Source organism: Orcinus orca, chromosome 11 (genome assembly GCF_937001465.1).
Source record: "Orcinus orca chromosome 11, mOrcOrc1.1, whole genome shotgun sequence".
Lineage (NCBI taxonomy): Eukaryota > Metazoa > Chordata > Mammalia > Artiodactyla > Delphinidae > Orcinus > Orcinus orca.
Window position 1 is genome coordinate 73,913,683 of NC_064569.1, and position 20,304 is coordinate 73,933,986.

At 36.4% G+C, this 20,304-nt stretch overlaps 1 protein-coding gene across 1 annotated transcript; it reads right to left on the minus strand.

The window, feature by feature from the left end:
• Positions 1 to 1,001: 1,001 nt before the first annotated feature.
• KERA (keratocan) lies at positions 1,002 to 19,834 on the minus strand. The gene is made up of 4 exons (XM_004285115.3): positions 19,492 to 19,834; positions 8,539 to 8,589; positions 6,332 to 7,225; positions 1,002 to 2,086 (listed from the first exon to the last, which is right to left on the minus strand). The coding sequence occupies exons 3-4, from the start codon at positions 7,215 to 7,217 to the stop codon at positions 1,911 to 1,913; spliced, it is 1,062 nt and encodes a 353-aa protein (XP_004285163.1). The 5' UTR covers positions 7,218 to 7,225; positions 8,539 to 8,589; positions 19,492 to 19,834; the 3' UTR covers positions 1,002 to 1,910.
• Between the last annotated feature and the right edge of the window lie 470 nt (positions 19,835 to 20,304).

A 20,304-nucleotide genomic window follows, 5' to 3' on the forward strand; every position in this document is an offset into this window, starting at 1 on the left:
TCCCTGTGCTATATCCTTTCTCTTGAATTGTCTCTCTGAACAGTTGCAGTGGTAGGTAACTGTACCTTAGGAAAAGCTGCTTCCATCGCTGGGTGACTCTGATCAAATATTAGAAAATTCTTCCTTAGCTAGCTATGAAATATGGCTCCTTATAAATTTCACTCATATGTTCTACTTACTTTCATTTTGGAGCTTCCTGGAATATGTGTCATCCCCCTTTTCACATAGCCAGTTTTCAAATATTTAAAGTTATTATGTTTCTGTTAACATATTCTTTTCCCCCAGCCTAACAATATCTGATTACCTGTATTTTTATGACATAATTTTATATGACATTATTTTCATAATTTTCTTTACGTGCTTTGAAGTATTTTAAACTTATTCTTTTTCTTAATGTCTTGCCTTCAGCCAGCATTAAAAAACTGTTCAATGTATGTTCATTGTTCTTTCCTCCCACCCCCAAATAAATTTTGGTATGAAAATACATAGGCAATCCTGCACATTATTTTTTCTTCTTGGGAATTCACTTAACAAAGTAACATATTAATTTTCTGAGAAGCCTTGGATTAAAGTAACATGTTGGGCTTTCATTAATGTGGTGATTCACAAATGTATATGATCCTTTTTCCAAGGAAATATATTTATAGAATTTTTCAGAATAATGTCTGGAAAAATATATATAAATAGATGTATTAATCAGCATGGAATATTTATTGTTAATAACATATACCTAACAAAATCAGAAATATAAGAAAACTGTACTTTGTTACTTAACAAAATCCTGTTTTGTTTTGTTTTTGACTCATGAGAAACAGGTATATTATGTCAAGTGATTAGAATATAAATTTTTTCTTGTGTTCACTGGATAAAAGGAAAACGGGTAGGAGAAAATATATTTTAATGTACTCATGCTAGAAAAATGGAACTAATTGTTACTATAACACTTTTTATTAAAAATATATTCTTAATAAGACTTGTGAATAAGCCTCCTGAAATAAATATTTTACTTCTGTTTTGTTGGAAAGCATTCACTCTTTTTATTTCAGAAATCCAAAAAGCACTGGCAAATATAAGACTGAACAATTTGCAATTCAAGTGGATTTCAAGTGTTAAAACACTAAGATTCTGTCAGAAATGTGTTACAATAAATGTAGAACTTTAATTACTAGAGTACACTGTACTATATCTAAGAACAGCAGATTTAAGAAATAGGTATAATGAACTAAAAATGACTATTGCTCTGTTATTTGACATTAAATGACTAGAATTTTCTTGTTATAAAGTATCCGATGCATTTCATACCCATTCTTTTTTTTTTTTTTTTTTTTTTTTGCAGTACGCGGGCCTCTCACTGTTGTGGCCTCTCAACCACTGCACCACCAGGGAAGCCCTCATACCCATTCTTGAGCTAAGTACCAGACTTATACTTACAAATGTTACTTAACAATCTGAATTTAATTATTTCTTTATAATTATGATAAAGAAATATCTCATTTTTTCATTTTCTCTAGAAATTCCTACCTCCTGTTAGATGTTGTGTTTATACTGTGAATATAATATCTGCATAAGCAATTTTGAACATTTGCAAACAAATATATCCTTCCTATTGAATCACAATGTATTTGTATTATTTGGTATTAATAAGCTGTGAGAGAGACAAAAAGGAACTATCTTTGAGCTGATAAACTATCTTAACTCTGTGTCTGTTTTACTAATTAAAGAAAAGCAGTCTGTGCTACATATCATGGGGAAAAGCAACTTTGAATAGACAAAAAGTAAGCTATACAAATAAAAATGGTGGCCATAAGCAATTAGAAAAGTGATTTTTATCTTAAACCTATGAATGGCAACCAAATTTCAGGTCAGAAATATGAACTCATTAAATGAATTTTAGATTGTTGAAGACATGTTTAAATAATGACAGCCTGAAGGAGCCTGAAGCAGGTCATTAAATCCATTGGGATTGGTGGTTTGATTTCATTTCCATCCAGACGGAGGTAGCGAAGATGAGGTCCATAACTGAAGGAATCGTGTTCCGCAGGCAATGTGATAGGAGTGGTAGGACATATTACAGAGACATTCACATCTACGGAGACAAAGAAAGCGTGAATAAATGAACTGGAATACGAGAGACTAAGGATGGGAAGACCAAGAGCTATTATAACAGTCCTATGGAGGGTCTAGTGGCCTGGTCTATGAAAGTGGCAGAGAGACAAACCCTTTTCGTGTAAGCTGGAAGTTATGCATATCTGTTTTATAGAAGTAACCCTGAAAAAATGTGCAACGTACACATAGTCATCTCAGTCCATACTTTGCTATGCTTAATACAGAGCACTAGAAAGGACATATTGTTAAAAGTTGTGATGGAAAAAAGGTGTATAAGATATATCACTTGTCTTATTCCTTTAGCAAGCCAGATAAGGCATGATTTGATTACTGTAGAATGAGAAAGGTAGTATTGGGGCATTAAAGGTGGAAACAATGTTTCAGAGTTGGTACTGAAAGAATGGGTAGGTGCATGGTGGAATGGAGGAGTATGGATGCAAAGGAAGAAAGCCAGTCTATTATTAGAGAAGGTGCTTGAAAGTTACCTTAAAAAAATGCAAACACTCAAACTAGTAGTACATGATGATAAGTTTTTTATAAAGTGCAATTAATATAACTTTACATATGTGATATTTGCAGAAAACAACCTTGAATCTCCATACTTAAGTGTATTTAATTGGAAAGGAAACATTTGCCAAGAACTGAATTACAAAAATTCAAACCAGGAACTATCCCGTCAGCCTTTTCATATGGTTAAGATGTGAGAAATCATGCACCTGCCTTGGATCAGAGGCCTTGGCATCAATGTCTATACAGAAGTTAGGAGCATTCAGGAGAGAAAGCCTCTTAAACCAGCGAAATTCTGACAAGTGTGCATAATAGCTGATCTCAACCATGAATTCATGTACTCTTAAATCCTATTTTGAAACTGTTTTGAGGAAGAGATCTTCCCTTAGAAGATAAGACCCAACTAACTTTGGCAATGACCTTCCTTTTGTGCACACTGACTTGTTCTGAAGGATTTTATGCTTACAGTGAGGGTGCTTTGTTCTGATCTTATGCCATTTTGTGAATTCAACTTGCTAAAAATAATGACTCTGTATAGCAGATTTATATTCATCAAGGTATTTTTTCTTACATATATTATAACCTTATCATGACACAACCTGTATTGGGCAACATTATTATTCTCCCCACCTGGGCATTGCTGAAAGAGTGGTTCAGACGGGTAAGGCAATGTGCACCAGGTATTTCAGCAAGTAAGAGGCAGAGCGGAGTCCCAGCCTCATCCCTTTCCTACTACACAGGGTCCCTTGCCTGCTGGAGAGATTATGTCCTTTCTGATGTGTTATCTCCTATCCTTATCACCCTCATGACCCATAACCCATGCATGTGTGAATAAATAGAATGTAAAAACAAGCATTCTAAATTTAATTATATTTTCATAAATTAATTATAATGTTTCTGAGAGTACCAAGAAGTAACTTGTTCAAATAGATAACATTTTTGTCAAATTTAAAGCCCCCTAAGGTGTTCAGAAGAAATAAGTATTTCCATCATTTTGGACAAGAAAAGTTCACTGTCCTATAAATTCTGAGAACTCTTCATATAAGAGGTATGTTTCTTGGCAACCACTTCATTAACAACTAGACTAGATTATGAGGTAAGAAGAAGTAAGTACTTTAGCAGTTATTATAATGCATTGTGATATAATGGTGAGCCAAGAACTCTTGCCAGGGAAATTCTTCTTTTCCATTTCTTTTCTTGGAATATAGAAATGACCATGCTTGATATCTACATTAAGCAGCAAGTAAATCAATTTCTCTTTGTTGATGTTGTTGCTGTGAAAACGATTTTTACCTCTATTGATAGAAATTTGTCTTAAGTCTCATATTCTAGGCATTGAAGAAAAATGTGCTATGATAATAACGTTGGAGTGGGGGAAAAAACACCTAATATGGGACACCTTAGGTTCAGGTCCTGGCTATTATACTTATCCTTTGTCCTTGGAAAAATAGCCTCACTTAGTTGAGCCTCAGTTTTTCTTTCTTCAGAAATTCCTAATAATAGCACACAAGGTTCTTTTGATGATTAATTTGTGGTTCTTAAAGTGTGGTCCCTGGACCAGCAGCGTCCATACTACCTGAGAACTGCGTGGTTAGACCCCACCCCATACCTGTTAGGTGGGAAACCCAGAGGCTGAAGCCCAGCAGCCTGTGTTTTATAAGCCCTCCAGGTGATTCTGTTGCACATTAAGGTATGAGAATGATTGGAAAATAGAAATATATGAGAAAACTTTGAAAAAAACGCTCTAAAATAAAAGTGGAGGAAGAACAGAGTCCTCTTCTTTGTGTAACTTTGTAAAACTATGTAAGTACCTAGCATAGGTGCCCAACTATGTGTTGAATTTTGCTATCTCACTCCTGAACACTCTCATTCTCAAGTTCCCACTTCAGGGGAATTCCCAATTCACAAATGTGCTCTATGTGGAATCCCTTTAAATTAACTTCCTACATCAAATGTCTATGGGACTTTTGCTGTCAGGTAAGGAATGCACCTGTAGAAGCACAGAACTTTCATCAGGAAAAAAATTACATTTATTTAGGTTGATATTAGCTGCTGTACTATTGGGTTCAGTGCACAGATTCAGCTATTAACATTTTTTTTTCTGTTGCATCTTTTGCTTTAACTACAAGATTAAACAATGTGTCTCATCACCATGGAAAAAACTCACTGCGGTGGGAGCAGCCTGCTCATGAGTTCCTGGATTTTATGCTCAAGTATGCTGTTAGAAAAAAACCAAAAAATACTGAAAAACTGAAGAGTACCCAGTGCAAAATAGTCTATTCTTATAGGTTGGATGTTTATGTAATTATTTGCTTAATGAAAAGTTTAGTGAGTAATAAGCAGGCAGCACAACCTTCTGACAATTATCTGTGTCATTTTCCTGCAAACTATCCAATTGATTCTCATTTTAGGGATGTATTTTATAAGGTTGTTCAGAAACCACTTCAAGATTAGCTTTCCAAAGGGCTTGTGCTAGGGTGGAGCATGCATGGATACTTGCCAGGCTGGTATCATCCCCTGTAGCTGGACCAAGATATCGTCTGCATCTACACCTGAGTCATCCTGGTCTCAGGCATAATTGTGAAGATGCTAAGTTTGCCTGTAACGTCTCCAGCCCCTTCTTTCTATAACCACTTGTTCCCTTCATGGCACCTCTGCCTCCAAGACACTTTGCACTCATCTCTCACACGGGGAGGGGGAAGGGTACACTGGGACGAAGTGAGAGAGTAGCATTGACATATATACACTACCAAATGTAAAATAGATAGATAGTGGGAAGCAGCCGCATGGCACAGGGAGATCAGCTCGGTGCTTTGCGACCACCTAGAGGGGTGGGATAAGGAGGGTGGGAGGGAGACGCAAGAGGGAGGGGATATGGGGATATATGTATACATATAGCTGATTCACTTTGTTATACAGCAGAAACTAACACAACACTGTAAAGCAATTGTACTCCAATAAGGATGTTTAAAAAAAAAGCTATTTTCAGGAAAGGAGTGTATATTCTACCTTGTTGACTGCCATTAGTCCTAAGGAGTTGCCAACTTCCAGGGAATTTATTTCAATTTCAATTGAGCAAAGCCTTAAAGTACAATATTGGTTTCCCATGTATGGTCCCCAGAACATCAATCTCAGCATCCCTAGGAAACTTGCTAGAAATGAAAAGTCTCAGGTCCCACCAGACCTACTCAACCAGAAGCTCTGTGATGGGGCCATCCATTTGTGTACTCTAAAGTTTTGAGAAACCCACTGATCTAAAGCAGACATTCTAACTAGGGTGATTGTAGGCATCAGCTGTCCTGTAGGTTTCAGGACAGAGGTCCCTTCCTGATACCTCCTAAATCATATTCCTTCTATTACTATTCATGAGGTTGCTTGTGGCTGGGGTACACTTTCTTCAATAAGTCTGCCCACCGAGGCAGAAATATCAGAATCTCCTCAGAGTAAAAGAAGATAGAGACATTTAGTTTCTCCAACAGGTAATAGCCCTCTGTAGATTACTAAAATCCACTTTTCAATTTGCAATTTGAACATTTGAACTTCTTGGTTCATCGACACTGTCTGTGAATAGACAAAACTTGAAAATACACTAAAAAAATATCTAAGGGCATGAGAGCTGGAGAGAAAATGAACATTATTGATATTCTTAAAGAAGATATAGAATAAATTTAATAACCATGAATATCTTAGTCAAAGACACACCCTGATGGTTACTTACTTTTAATTTTGTTATGATCGAGGTGAAGGTGCTGCAGATGAGCACTGATTTTGGGGACCTTTGTGAGTTGATTGTGAGATAGTTGAAGATCTAGAATTGATGATACATTAAAACCACTAGAAGGGAGGCCAGCATCTGATAATTTGTTGTGGTTGAGTCTCAGGAAGGCCACTTTAGGAATCACATTAAAATAATTTTCTGGTATTCCTTCAATGGAATTGTTGTCTAAAAACAGCTGCATAGTGTTGGCTGGTAATCTTGGTGGCATATTCCTCAGGGAGTTCTTAGCCATATTTAGCTGCATGAGGTTCTTGAGTCCTTTAAAGGTGTCTCTTTGAAAGGCATTGTCTAATAGTTTATTGTGCTGCAGGTCAAGAAGGGTCAGGTTCTCCAGATTGCTAAAGGTCCCTTGAGGAATTCTGGACACCTTGTTTCTAGCTAATTGTAATTGTTCTAAACTTCTTGGCAATGGAGAAGGTACCTCCTCTAGCTCATTATCTTCCAGAAATAAGAAAAGCAGCTTCTTCAGTTGGCTCAGGGCTCCTTTTTCAATTCCATAGTTGGTTATTTTGTTCTTGTTTAGATTTATCCATCTCAGCTGGGTGGCATTCTCGAATGGCTTCTCAGGAATGGTTTCTATCAGGTTGTTTTCAAGATAAAGATACCAGATCCTTGATGGTATAGCAGGGATTGCTTTGAGAGCCCGGTTTTCACAGTACAAAGCGGTAGGGAAACTGGGGGGACAGAAACATTCCCTGGGACAATGGAAGTCATGCATCATCCAGTCCTCTGGATCATTTGCCTCATAAACCTGTCTCACACTTCGAGTCCATACAGTATCTGTTATGAATAACACCCAGATGATGAAACAGATTGTGGTTGCCATTTTAGTACCTAGAGTAAGGGATACAATTGTCAGATGTTTAACGATCTTGACCTTTAGATAACTGCATGCGCCAAAATGATCCATAAACATTGCTTCTTCAAGGGGGGTGGGGAGGTAAAGACATGTCAGCATTTTATGCATATTTATCAACGAATACCCATCTATTTAGTGGGCACTATCTGCAAAGCATTTTTGCAAACACTGAAACTGACTCACCAACTTGTAACTTTCTGGTTTTAACCCAATCACAATGAAAACCAAGAAAGAAAAAGCAAATTTTAGGAACTCTTAAGTGCTTTTCCATTTCAAGCTATTTAATGCAAGGAAGTTAACTGAAATCCAGAGTTGAACACACGAGTACAAAAAAGTGACCTTTTAATAACTCAAATTTAGAGTCTATGTTGTTCCTAAGAAGTTGGCATATGTTTTCACTTTTACTCCTAAATGAGCAGAACATCTGGATGAGATTTCCCAGGCTCTTTGGCCCTTCAACCAAAGAAATAGAGAGATCAAAGAACATTTTAGCAACTTTTTGTGAAGGAAAATTTTAGGATTTGAAGAAAAATGTGTGATTAATCTCTTGCTCTGTTGCTCAACTTCTCAGGTAAGTTTTATTTTGGGGGTTTAGGGAAAGACTTCTAATATTTTAAGTAGAGGATCAAGTTGTTTAGCCAAGAAATTTGGATTATGAAACTCTCTATATAGATATAGCTATAGATGTTGATACAGATATATATCACACTTACATAAGTAAGCAGTGTTACTATGGTTGATAAGAAACAAAACAAAGAACATGCTCAGGATACAGGTGGATCTCCATATTTTCAGTATGGATGCTAACAGAGCAAAGGTTAACACTTACTGATATGTGATACATTTAAAAGACATAAATCCTCCCCGCTGAGTTTCAACAAGGTTATGGGAACAAAGAACTATCCCAACAGGAAAATAATATGTATCTATATAACAATAATGTTCTTACCAATGTACATTTAGTTCAAACACTTGGTAATAAAGACCAAATAAATTTCACTGATTCCTTAGGAAGAGATAAAATCAGCATCATTTAGAAATGCTGATCTTTCAATTTTGCCCTAAATCGAGGGAAATGACAAGCACAGGGCAGCTTCTGCAAGCTGTCAAATTTCTTGCGATTGCAGAATACTGCTCTGGTCATCTTCCAACAGAGACACATTAAAACATTATTTTTTTTTTCAGAATAGGGATTTGCTTTAGTTATTGAAGCAGTAACCCTGCCTCTGATGAATCATAACTTTGAATTCTTAACTTTAAGAGTTTTGAAAAGCGTAAAATAGTTTACCTTGCTGTCCAGGAATGTATCGCTGAGTCCTGTGTCTGGATCTGAAGTTTGCTAAAATCAGTTAAGAAAAAAAAAAAAAACTTTGACTAGAAGAATTTGTTTTTATTTTATGCTGTCTAGCCTCCTACGAGAAAAAAGAAAACCTCCTCTGACCAGTCACCATGAACACCTTTGATCTATTGTTTCCACTTTGACAGAGCTTCAGAACACCGCTTACCTCAGTTTTCTTGGATCTTCCTCGTCCCTTTCTATTGGTCACTGCTCATTCAAAGTAATGGATTGACCCAGGCTCCACTGTCGTGTTTTGGTGAATCCTCCCTAATATATATGCATCCATGGCTCCAGCTTTAACCCCTCCAACAACCACAGCACCTCAGTACCTAGATAGCCCAGCACAGGAAATTCTGACTTTAATCTCAAGAACCTATAACAAAATTCAGTGCAACTTTCATTCTGAGTTCACAGTCCCAAAGATATTGTAATGCACTGATCTGGAGACCTGATCTAACAGCAAGAAACTAAAAGCAGTTTTGATTTCAACTACAACAAAAAGATTTTAAAGCATTTTTCTCTAGATGATCTTTTTAAAAAATTGGATACAAAGACATAAAGACCAATGTTTTCTGTTTATATGGAAATATTTTATTCATTTTTTTGTATAAAACAGATGCTGGGATTACATTTAGATATATTGTTTTTGGTCAAGGGGTAAAAGATAAAAAATGTATTTGAAAAATTTAAAAGTGAAATCAGGAAAGCTCTACCTGATGTTGGCACTAAATATGGTGTATAGAAATAATTGTTTTATAGAAATAATTTTTGTGTCTCTATTTCATAGTGGAAGCTTTATTCCAAATAATTATTAAAATGAGATTTTTCTTTCCTGCATTATAAAAGATGTTCTGCATTTAGGCCATTATAGGACATTCTGCTGCACTGTTTTGTTTTTTGTTTTTCTTTAACATACAAGTTTAGGATAATATGTCTTCCAGTTCTTGTAATTTGAGGGAAAAAAATGGTACGGTATGCCTCTTAAGGAAAGACAAAAAGTTTTGAAAATCTCATTTTCAGATATTACCCTGCTGATTGATTGTAATCATTTTGTTTTTCAAAATCTATCGTATTCTGGGAAAAGGGAGTTGTATTGATATCACTCATTCAACACTGCCCACATAAATATTATCAAAGATAGAACACAGTGAAGAGGGGAGAGCACTGGACTCAAAAAATTTTTTCTGAACCACTTACTTCTTTTCTCCTAAACACAGTTTTGTCATCTACAACATACTGCTGGGGGCTTCCCTGGTGGCGCAGTGGTTGAGAGTCCGCCTGCCGATACAGGGGACACGGGTTCGTGCCCCGGTCCGGGAAGATCCCACATGCCGCGGAGCGGCTAGGCCCGTGAGCCGTGGCCGCTGAGCCTGCGTGTCCGGAGCCTGTGCTTCGCAACGGGAGAGGCCACAACAGTGAGAGGCCCGCGTACCGCAAAAAAACAAAAACAAAAACAAAAAAAACATACTGCTGGACTACCTCGCAAGGTTGGCCCTAATTTGTTGTAAATGATTAGGAAATGTTAGCCTTTCTGTAGCATTAGCCCTACACTTTCAACTGAAAAATACCTTTAATTTTCAAGGCCTTGATAGCTTAAGATCAAATTCAGACATGATCTCTTAGTAGCCCAACAGGTACACTTCTATCATATTTTAAGAAAAAAATCAAGTGTTAATTTGCTTTTGTCACAATGATCTCCTCTCTCTACTGCACTTTTCCTTTTCTCTTTCTTCTTTTTCTAAACCCTCAGTATAAAACAACAGATGATGTCTGAATCTGCACGGCCCGCTTTAGCTACTCTCTTATTTCTTAATTTTCTTTTTTAGCCAAACTTATTTTAGTCATTTCTTAATTCTATTACACAAATTTTGCTATGTGTCCATTGTAGGAAAATTAGTTGTACATTGGCTGCCTCCAATTTCTGTTTCTTATTCACCATTCCACCCATGATTCACCCGTCAAAATAAGGTTTCTAATCCCTCTGCTTCCCTCACATTGCTCTAACAACAACAACAAAAAAGCAATAACCTTCATATTTACTAATCTGTTGAAGTCTTTTAGTGTTTCGCCTACTTGACTTGTGACTTTTGGCAATGCAGACCCACCCCTTTAATAAAATGTTTCTTGGACTACATTCTCTCCTAGTTTTTCCTCCCCTTTCTTTGTGACTTCTATCTATGTTCTGAAGCTCTCTGTTTCCTCTAACAGTTTTTTAAAAAGCTTTTCTAGCATTTAAGTCTCTTTGAGATTCTAAGATCTCAAAGATTTTTAAACAATTCCAAGGTTTTAACCATTCCCTTTATTATGATGACTCCTGAGGCTCTTTCTTCAATCTAGCCTACGGAAGAAAAACAGCACTCCAATGTGTGTATCCACTTGCTTTCTAGACATCTCCTGTTGCAGGTCTCACAGCCATATATCTAAAATGAAATTCACTATCTCCCTTTAACTGCTCTTGTCACTTTATACTTTTGAGTGATGCTATCATCTTATTCAGTCTCCTAAACCAGAAATCTGGAAATCATTCTCAACTCTTCCTTCTCATTTTGTGAGCATATGATAGCAATCACATTTTAAGGACGCTGGGAGACATGATATAAATTAAAATGATCATCTACAATGCTTGCCAGGTTTGGTATCATTGTTTCCAGAATAAAATATAGGATGTCTTCTGCTGTTAGTATAATCTCTGTTTGTCTATGTCTTAATTTTTCCCATTACAATTCAATCTACCCTTCTTTGATTACTGATTCCTGAAGGATGGGGACTTAACTCTTCATTAGGACTGCTTAAGTGGAAGTTCAATAAATTAAATTAAGACAATGGGGCGAACCTCTGAGTCATGCTAGTTGTTATAAGAATTAATGGAAGACTCTGCCCAGTCTTATCTGACTCTGCTAAGAGGGAAAAATGAAGCCTAATGTGTAACGATGTGGCTTTGAAATTGTCCTTCTAATGACAGACTAATATTTTAGAAGTCCCTGGGGCTTTGGACATGGTAGGTATCCAATAACTATTTACCAAATAAGCAAATGAACAAATAAACGCATAAGGCACATGTATCATTTTGATAATTATGATTTTTTTGATCAGCATAACTACTATGTGAATAGGAATATAGTGAAGAACCTTCAAAATATGGTAAAAAAATGTGAGTTAGAGTCTTCCTGTTGCATCTTACTAGCTGTTTATGCGGGCACAGGTTATTTAACCATCGTAAGCCTAAGTCTACCCATAATGCACCTGTTCTGACTACTATGAAGTGTTGTTTGAAAATCAAAGAAGATAATGACGGTGAACATGTCAGAAGGCCCAGAAATTTCTTTCAGCAGAGAATGTGATAGTTGGTATCTTGGCCTTCCTGAGAAAAGTCCTAGAAACATGAGATGGAGTTAAAGTCTTGGTGGCTTAACCTCTTTTACTTCTGTTAGTACGTTTTGATGTTCCCTGTTTGCTTATCTTGCTTCTACTTCTTAGTAAAAGGGAGGATGCTTTGCTAAACTGTCTTAGACTGGGGAATTTGTCTTGTTGCATTCCTAAAGATCGTTGACATTTAAAAAAAGAAGGCGATGCATAAAGGTATAAAAGACACGAAACTCTAGTAGCATTTCAAATTTGTTGGCATATGTATCTGATGATTCTATGTTAGCAATAGTTGGACTGTTAGGTGCTCCCAGGACCTATGTTTATGTCCAACTGACTATACGTTTACTAAGAGAAATAATTTTCTCTTCATAGATCAATTTTAGCCTGTTTAACTAAATTCTGTCAAAAAATTTAAAAATATAAAAGGAATCCACTAAAATATATAGCTGACACACATGCATATACATGTGTATTTAAATGTTTTCAAAATAATACATTTAAAATATAGCAATGACACATTTAAAAGGTCAAAATTACTACAAAACTGATAATGCACCAAGCAGTCCCCCACCCCACACTTCGGTGTAAGTCCTGCTCCCAAGAGGCCATTGTTTTCAACTCTATTCTGGATTTCTTTTAATATTTACTTCAATATCCTTGCTTGTACTTTTTGTTTAACTTATCAATTTTAAACATCAACTATTTTCTTTTATTTTTTTATTTTTTTTTTTAATTGGAGTATAATTGCTTTACAGTGTTGTGCTAGTTTCTGCTGTACAATGAAGTGAATCAGTTATATGTATACATATAACTCCTCCCTCTTGGACCGCCCTTCCACACCCCCCCGAATTAGATAAAGATTTAGCACATTTGCTCATTCCCACTCTTACCCCACCTGCAACCATTATTCCTTTCAATAACTCCTAATGTATGTATACCACAAACTTTGATTAAATATTTACTGCATGTTATTACATAATATAAATATTGTTTACTGCTGAAGAAAACAGTGCAAAATTAGTTTAATTCCTTCATTGTATTGCACTTATTTGCCATATATATATATATATATATATATACACATACATATATATGTGACGTTCTGTATACATATATATCTATGTCACTAATATTTTCCGAAACAGAATTATTTCTCAAACAGAATTATAAAACCATTTTGGAAATATTTTGCACCCAGAGGGTAGGGTAACATAGTGTGCTGGTTAAAAGTCAGATCTGCTTGGGCTTGAATAAATCTGTCTTATTTACTAGCTGTGAAATATTAAACAATTATTTATCTTTGCCTTAGTCTTCTCATCTGTAAATTAAGGATAACAATAATATAAATAATCATAGTAATAATACTGCCTCATAAGATTGTCATGAAAATTAAATGAGTTAGTATTTTTAAAGCATCTAGAACATGGTAAAAGTGTTCATAAAAAAAAACAGAAATATTAAGTTCACTTTTTTCTCCTGGGAGATATTTCTTCTGGAATTCCATATCCTCCTACTTCAATCTAGTTTGCTTGCTGTTGTAAACCAACCTAAGCAAATTTGGTAAATGACAATTTTTAAGTTCTTTGTGGTACATTTCAGTTGACTCATAATTAATGAGGGCTATAGGAATCTTCCCCTACAACCTACAAAGAGGTGTTAAGTTTGATGAAAATAAGTTCAACTGTATGTTACATAACAGGCCTTTATTTTGCACCAAATATTTAAAAAATTCATGAAGTGAGTCTCCATTATAAGATTTCTTCAAATGTTAACTAAGCTTACCTAAGGTGTCAAAACTAATGCAAATTCAATATCTTATAATCTATAATGGAAAAGAATAGATATATGTATGTATAACTGAATCACTTTGCTATACCTCTGAAACTAACACAACATAGTAAATCAACAATATGTCAAAGAAAAAAAACAAACAACAAAATCAGCTGTCTCTGACAAAGTACTGTCTTTTAAAGTACACTTATGAATAATAGAATCCTTGGTTTCTGGTCCAGTGAGATTGTTGTGGTCCTGGACTTCCTTCAGCCATCTCCTGGGTTAGATCCCTTGTTACTTTCTGAATCTTGTGTTCTCTTCTTTCTTGGTTAACTCCACAGCATTGGGGGAACACAGCTTCTGATCACTTCCTGTGCACGTGAGTTACCTCTCTTTTTTTGTGTGTGTGTGAAGTCACGTTTATAAAAATGTGTTTACTCAGCCCATCCGCTTAACTGATATTTCGACTAGATACAATTCTAATTTGAAATAATGGTCCTTCCAAATTTTGAAGATACTCAAGAAAGTGATTGTCTTGTTGCTTCTTGAGTTGAAATAGAAAAGGTTAATAAAATTTTAATTTTCAGTTTTTAGAATATGACCTTTTTTGCTCTCATTAAACTTTTGAGATTTTCCTTTCATCTTCAGTTTCTGAACTATTACAATATGTCTTGAGAGGGTGTATTTCACTCACTCACTGGGTACCCAGGGAGTCCTTTCAATCTAGAAATTCACGTCTATATGGTCCATCCATTTTTTTCTATTTTCTCTTTTTGAAAGTCTTAGATGGTGCACCTCCTTGTTACACTGTCTAAATCTTTGATCTCTTCTTTTCTGTTTCCATTATCAAAAGATTTTTATGCTTTCCAACAGATTTCCTTAATTTTGTCTTCTTTAAAATTTCTATATCATACTTCATGTATTTACTTTGGAAACATTCTCTGGTTGTTCCCTTCCTAAAGCATTCTTTTATTTTATGTAATTACTACCTTCTCTTTTAATCTCTTCAAAACGAGACTAAAAACTACAAGGTTTCGATAGTATTGTGAGTTTTTTTCTGCTCCCTGCAAGAATTTTATTTCCCTTGATATCTTTTTTTTTTCTTGGCTTGATTTGACCTATAGAGGTATTTCACATTGGAAACATTCCTCACATAGCTGATGGTGCTTTGCTGAATTTTGATACTTAAGAAGAAGCACTAGTAACCTTATTAGAAGATCTTTGAGAATCAATAGCACTTGTCAGCTAAGGATCAGGTATTCTGTCTCTCTTTTATATATATATTACACACATACACACACATATTGGGAATAAATTGAAAAAGTCAACACATATTCTTCTTAGTGTACTTTTTATAACTTTGATTTTTTTATTAAAACTGCTAACATGAATTTTTTTGGTTGTGAGTAAATAGCAAATAACCTTCCATGCATAGTTTAGCCTTTGTATATGAAGCATCCTGAGGCTATGCTGTCCAAAATTTATCTGAAACTAGTAGCACACCCTGTCACTTATAAGCTATTTATGTTTTGATTCAATTTTGATATTTATGACTCTCTCTGGTGCCGGTTCCTCCAAGACTCTACAAGAAGACTTTGAATACCTAATCAAAAAATAAAAATAAAAATATCTCTGTGATTCTTGGGTGAGCTGTGTTACCAACCATCCAGAACCAATATGCTCTAGGATTGTTCTCCTCCAGCTTCTCAAGCTCCCTCCATTTCTACAAATGTTCCACCTTAGCACTATTGGCTTTCAGAGGATACTAAGATAACAGGAAGTGAGCAACTTGAAAGCCAATTAGTTTAAAGCTCGCCTCCAAAGCACTTCAGAAGAGGTCTCTTACAAGAGGCATTTCATCAGAATAGTGAGAATTAGACTCATAATGTCTCCAGTATGTTGAGGAGATCCATTGAGTCAAATATGGATTCTTGTTCTCCTTAGCTTCTTATCGAACTGCCTTCCAGGGCATCCCAATCAGTCCTATACTGTTGCAGCATTTCACTCTCAATTTCTTCCTACATATCGTATAATTTTGATTATAATTTATATAATTATAATTGTATTTATACTCTTCTTAGTCAGCTGGTCATAGAGAAGGCCCCCATGAGCCCCCGTGTACTTGATGAATCAGCACTGCTGAGCAATTGAGATTAGGCTAGATAGATCAGGTAATACTAGGTTTATGAGTAGTTAACGTCAAATTGTTGTTTAGCTTCCCCTTGGGTCCAGTTTCTTAAAAGGATAGTAGTTATTTGCTAAATATAAGCATATCCTTGCTTTGGAAAGCTAGGGTTTTAATTCTCTTACTAAGGCTTACCACACACTACATATAGCAACCTGACCTACTATGAACCCTTTAAATATCATTTAATCTGATGAGTGATAAGTAGCAGGATCACTGTGACCTCTGCTGTCTGGAGAGCCTTCTCTTGCCATGGGACAAACTCAAATCTTACAGCTTCTCAGCACGAGACTCACATGCAGTAACATGTGGCCTCCAAAATTCAAAGAGACTATTCATGTTCCTAGTGGCCATAGAGACATGGTTCAGCAAGCTGTCTTCACTTTAGAGAGCTAGCCCAACTTTCCTTAGACCTCTTAACCTTTAAAATAAATCAATAACTTGACAGCCCTATATTCTTCCATTGTATTTGGCTCCAATGTGCTGGCATTCAAGTGTCTAATTAATGTATCTAGCTAATAAAGTTTACCCTCTAGGTTGTATCACATGATGTTCTGTGAGATGGTATTTCTGCAGACTATAATGTGGTACAAAGCCAAGGAGTTAACACAATCCAGAAACAGTATGGCAAAATTATATTACTGTTCCTGTCTGGTGAAATAAAACAGACTGCTTCTAGTAATTTTGTTTATTGGAATAGAGGAGAAAGACATTATTCAGATCAGTTGCTTTATACAAAGTACTAAGAGCTATAATGATTTGGACCCCATATGGAACAGCAGTTGCAACAGAAGTTGCCATCTAATTAAACTTTGGAAAATCCAATTTTATCTTCTCAAACTATCCTTCCACTACTAAACACAAATGAGAATCCGCTGAGGATCATTAGCCCTGCACTTTTAAGTCACTAAAGATGGCACTAATATTTCTGATTTTTATTGAAGCATTATTGCTATTAGTTTAATATTTTTGTAGGAGTAGAAAGCTCTGCAATTTTCAACTTGGTATTTCCAATCAAAATGTTCCTTTTGCATGGGTTACAGAGCTGATGTAATAAGAATCCATCATATTTTGAAGTCATCTATTCCAGCTGTACAAGAACTTGGGTAATAAATATGGGAAGGATAAAGGTAGCTTCTCCACTTGTCATTTTAACATCAAAATACCCTCAGTAGTGGACTGCAGAAGTGTCCTGTGTCCCTGGGAATTAGTTGTGTTTCAAAACCATGTTTTCTTTCACAGGGCACAGTTACTTTGGTAACGAACTCTGGTTCTTTTAGGCGAAGACTAGGTTAAAAAAAAAAAAATAGTAGCACACACTTGAGATATCATTGCAAAGTACTTATTTAAGACAAGATGCCCTCTCTTTCATTCTGGTGACTCGAGGTCCATGATTTACCTATGTTTTAAAAATTCAGTGGAGGGCAGAAGTTCCATATCATATGTCATAATGACACACTCAAGGCTCTGATGAGCAGTTCTGGAGGGTTATTAATTTCACGAATCAAATAGCTCTACAGAGGACTTCACACCTCTTTCATTCCCAGAAATCTAATTCTCAATTGGCTGTTAAGTTCTTTTTGGATCAGACTATTCTGACTTTGTACTGATCCTGATATCTATTAATGGAAAATGTATCTGTTTTACTCATTGGTAGTTAAATGACACTACGTTATCTCTTCCACTCCAGATTTGCCCTTCCTCACTGAAATCAGGGAATCAATTTTCATTGCTATGCCTTCCACCAACAATTCATGGACATCACTAAAGTCTTTTTAAAGATACTGGTATTCCCATCTCCAATATATGTCTCAATTGGTGAAGATGGATGGGTGGATTATACATGATAAAAACCCATTTTATCATATAGTATAAGAATTCCATTTTGTGAAAATTTTTATTTTGTGCTTCTATACTATGCCAAGGAATCAACTTCATTTAATGTATGCTTCCGTTGAGTTCCATTTTGCGGTGTTTCAGCAAACTAACAGACTCCCAGCTCCTTAAACTATGTTAATGGATCCACAGTCTCTGAAAGTACACTCATATAACTAATTCAGCTTTATCTAATGTTATCATTCTCTCTCCTTGGTTGAGTACCCTCAGAATCCATCCATCTTTTCCAATTTTTAGCCAATATACGTTAGGCAATTCCTGTAGTTCATTTATAACAGTATTTCCATCTCTAGATTTTACTTTCTAATTGATATCCTGTTGCTCCTTCTTATTATAGGTGGGAATCATTGAAGGTTAAGGGGAATGGGGCATGAAAAGAATAAATTCCCTCCTAAAGTTAATGCCTTGAGTTGAGGAACTAGTTGCATCTTCAAAAAGGAAGGAATTGCTTTACAAATCAAGTAGTGTGGGGCTCTTTCAGCAAACAAAGGAGGTTCGGTGGGGCTGAGAATCATGACCACTCCTTCTCATCTGTATCTTATTGTCTAATCCCTATGCCAATTCTTGGGTGGCCCTCTATTTCCAGATCAGTGGCTAACTTTGTTGGACTTATGAACAAATTGGACTTACTAATGTGCTCTTGGAAGGAACTCGTTTGTACGTAGGGGACTTACTGTACGGTTTTTCAAAGCCTTACCCTCAGGAAATGTGTCATTTCCGGTAACTATACAGGGCCCATGTCCCATTTTTGTGGGTCACTGTCATCCAGACTCTTACCTCTGAATAATTTCAGGGTTCTGACTGCCTTTTACCTAAGCTATGCAGATAACCAATGTGAATTCCCCAATATTTCCCAACAATCTGATGTCAATAATGGATTTCTGGTATTGATATCTTTTTCTACTAGACTCCTTGGCTATAAATACCAGAGAATAATTCCGGGTGTTTTAAAGGGTTTCTTTGAAAACGATAGATGGAATCACATAAATGAGAAGAGGGTGGAAGAGTGAACCTGGAAAACAGGCAGAAGATAAGGAAGCTTTTAAAAACTAGATAGAAATCATCTGGCCAGGAAGCATTGCCATTACTGCTGAATATCACTGGAACCAGAGGGTCTTACCAACAGCCTTCACTGGGGGCCACCGCAGATGAATTCTAAGCCAAGAACACGCCTCTCCTTGGCTAAGCCTGCCATAAGCTCCACCCTGGCTTTATGAGGCTGGGAAGAGAAGAGATACTTAGGGGCTACTGAGCCCCACTAAGATTACAATCAAGGGCAGTTTTCTACATATAAGGAAAAGGTCTGGAGGTGGGACAGATGAAAAAGTGACAGACCTTTACTCAGGAATATGTAATTGCCTGATTAAAAGCATGAACTGGACACTTTTCGGCACAGAAGCCTTCATGATCGTCCCTTGCTTACTCCAGAACTCTGTCTTGATGGGTCCCCCACCCTGCATTCACAAGCCCTCTGCTATAGCCTTACCCAGATTTTTGCAGTTTTCTGAATTTACTGTTATATCTTCACTCCAAGCGTTGCTTGTGATGCTTGCTCAACCAAAATCCCCTTACCACCCATCCGTCTGTAGAACACAACAAATACAGCATCATTTCCTCAACGAAGGCATTCAATACTACTCTCCTTTAGAAATAAGTACATGCTCCTGTTAGAACCTACTTACCCAATGTAGACTCAATTCCAGCTAATAATTTGTGATTGTTTCTCTGTCTTCTATGCTACAAGTTTCTTGATGACAGGCAATTCTTTTTTTGTTTGTCGTTTTGGCCTTGGAACCCGATTGAAATTCCCGACAGATATTTATTGCAAAAACATTTCTCTTTATATAACAATTTAATCAGGCTGAGGTGTGATAAGCGGGAAGGCAGCCATTAAACAAGGCTGTCAATGCGGCAGGATCGTCTCCTCCTGCTGATGGGTGTGGCGTAGTCATGGCCGTTCATTAGAAATTAAAGCGGAACTGAAATCCATTTACTGCCTGGTGGCGTGGAGCGCTGTTGTTACAGCTTAACCCAGCGTCTCCCGTATGCTGTGAGGCCGGCATATGTCAAGCAGCCTCCAGCTGTAATTCCAAGAAGGATCACTTTCATATGCTTTCCCTATGGCCCTAGACAGTTAGTTGAGCTCAGATACACTTGATTTTCCTGGAGCCACAGGTTGGAGGCAGCAGGAAGAAGGACTGGAGAGGTGACAGGGAGAAGGGCAGGCAATTCTTTTTCTGCCTTTTTCCCCCATTGACTAACAGCATTGTGCTGGTATATCATAGGGGCTCAACGGATGCTTATATGATGAGGAAGATAAATTGAATTTGGTCAATAGTTCTCATAGCCCTTTTAGTCCAATTTTAACTCCCTAACAAAATAATTTTAAGCTACCTGTCCCCTTGAATTTTAAGCATTTAATTCTTAACTCTTCTCTCCATTGTGAGACTTGGTTATAAAATATTTAATATTGTTAATAATTAGCATATTTATCG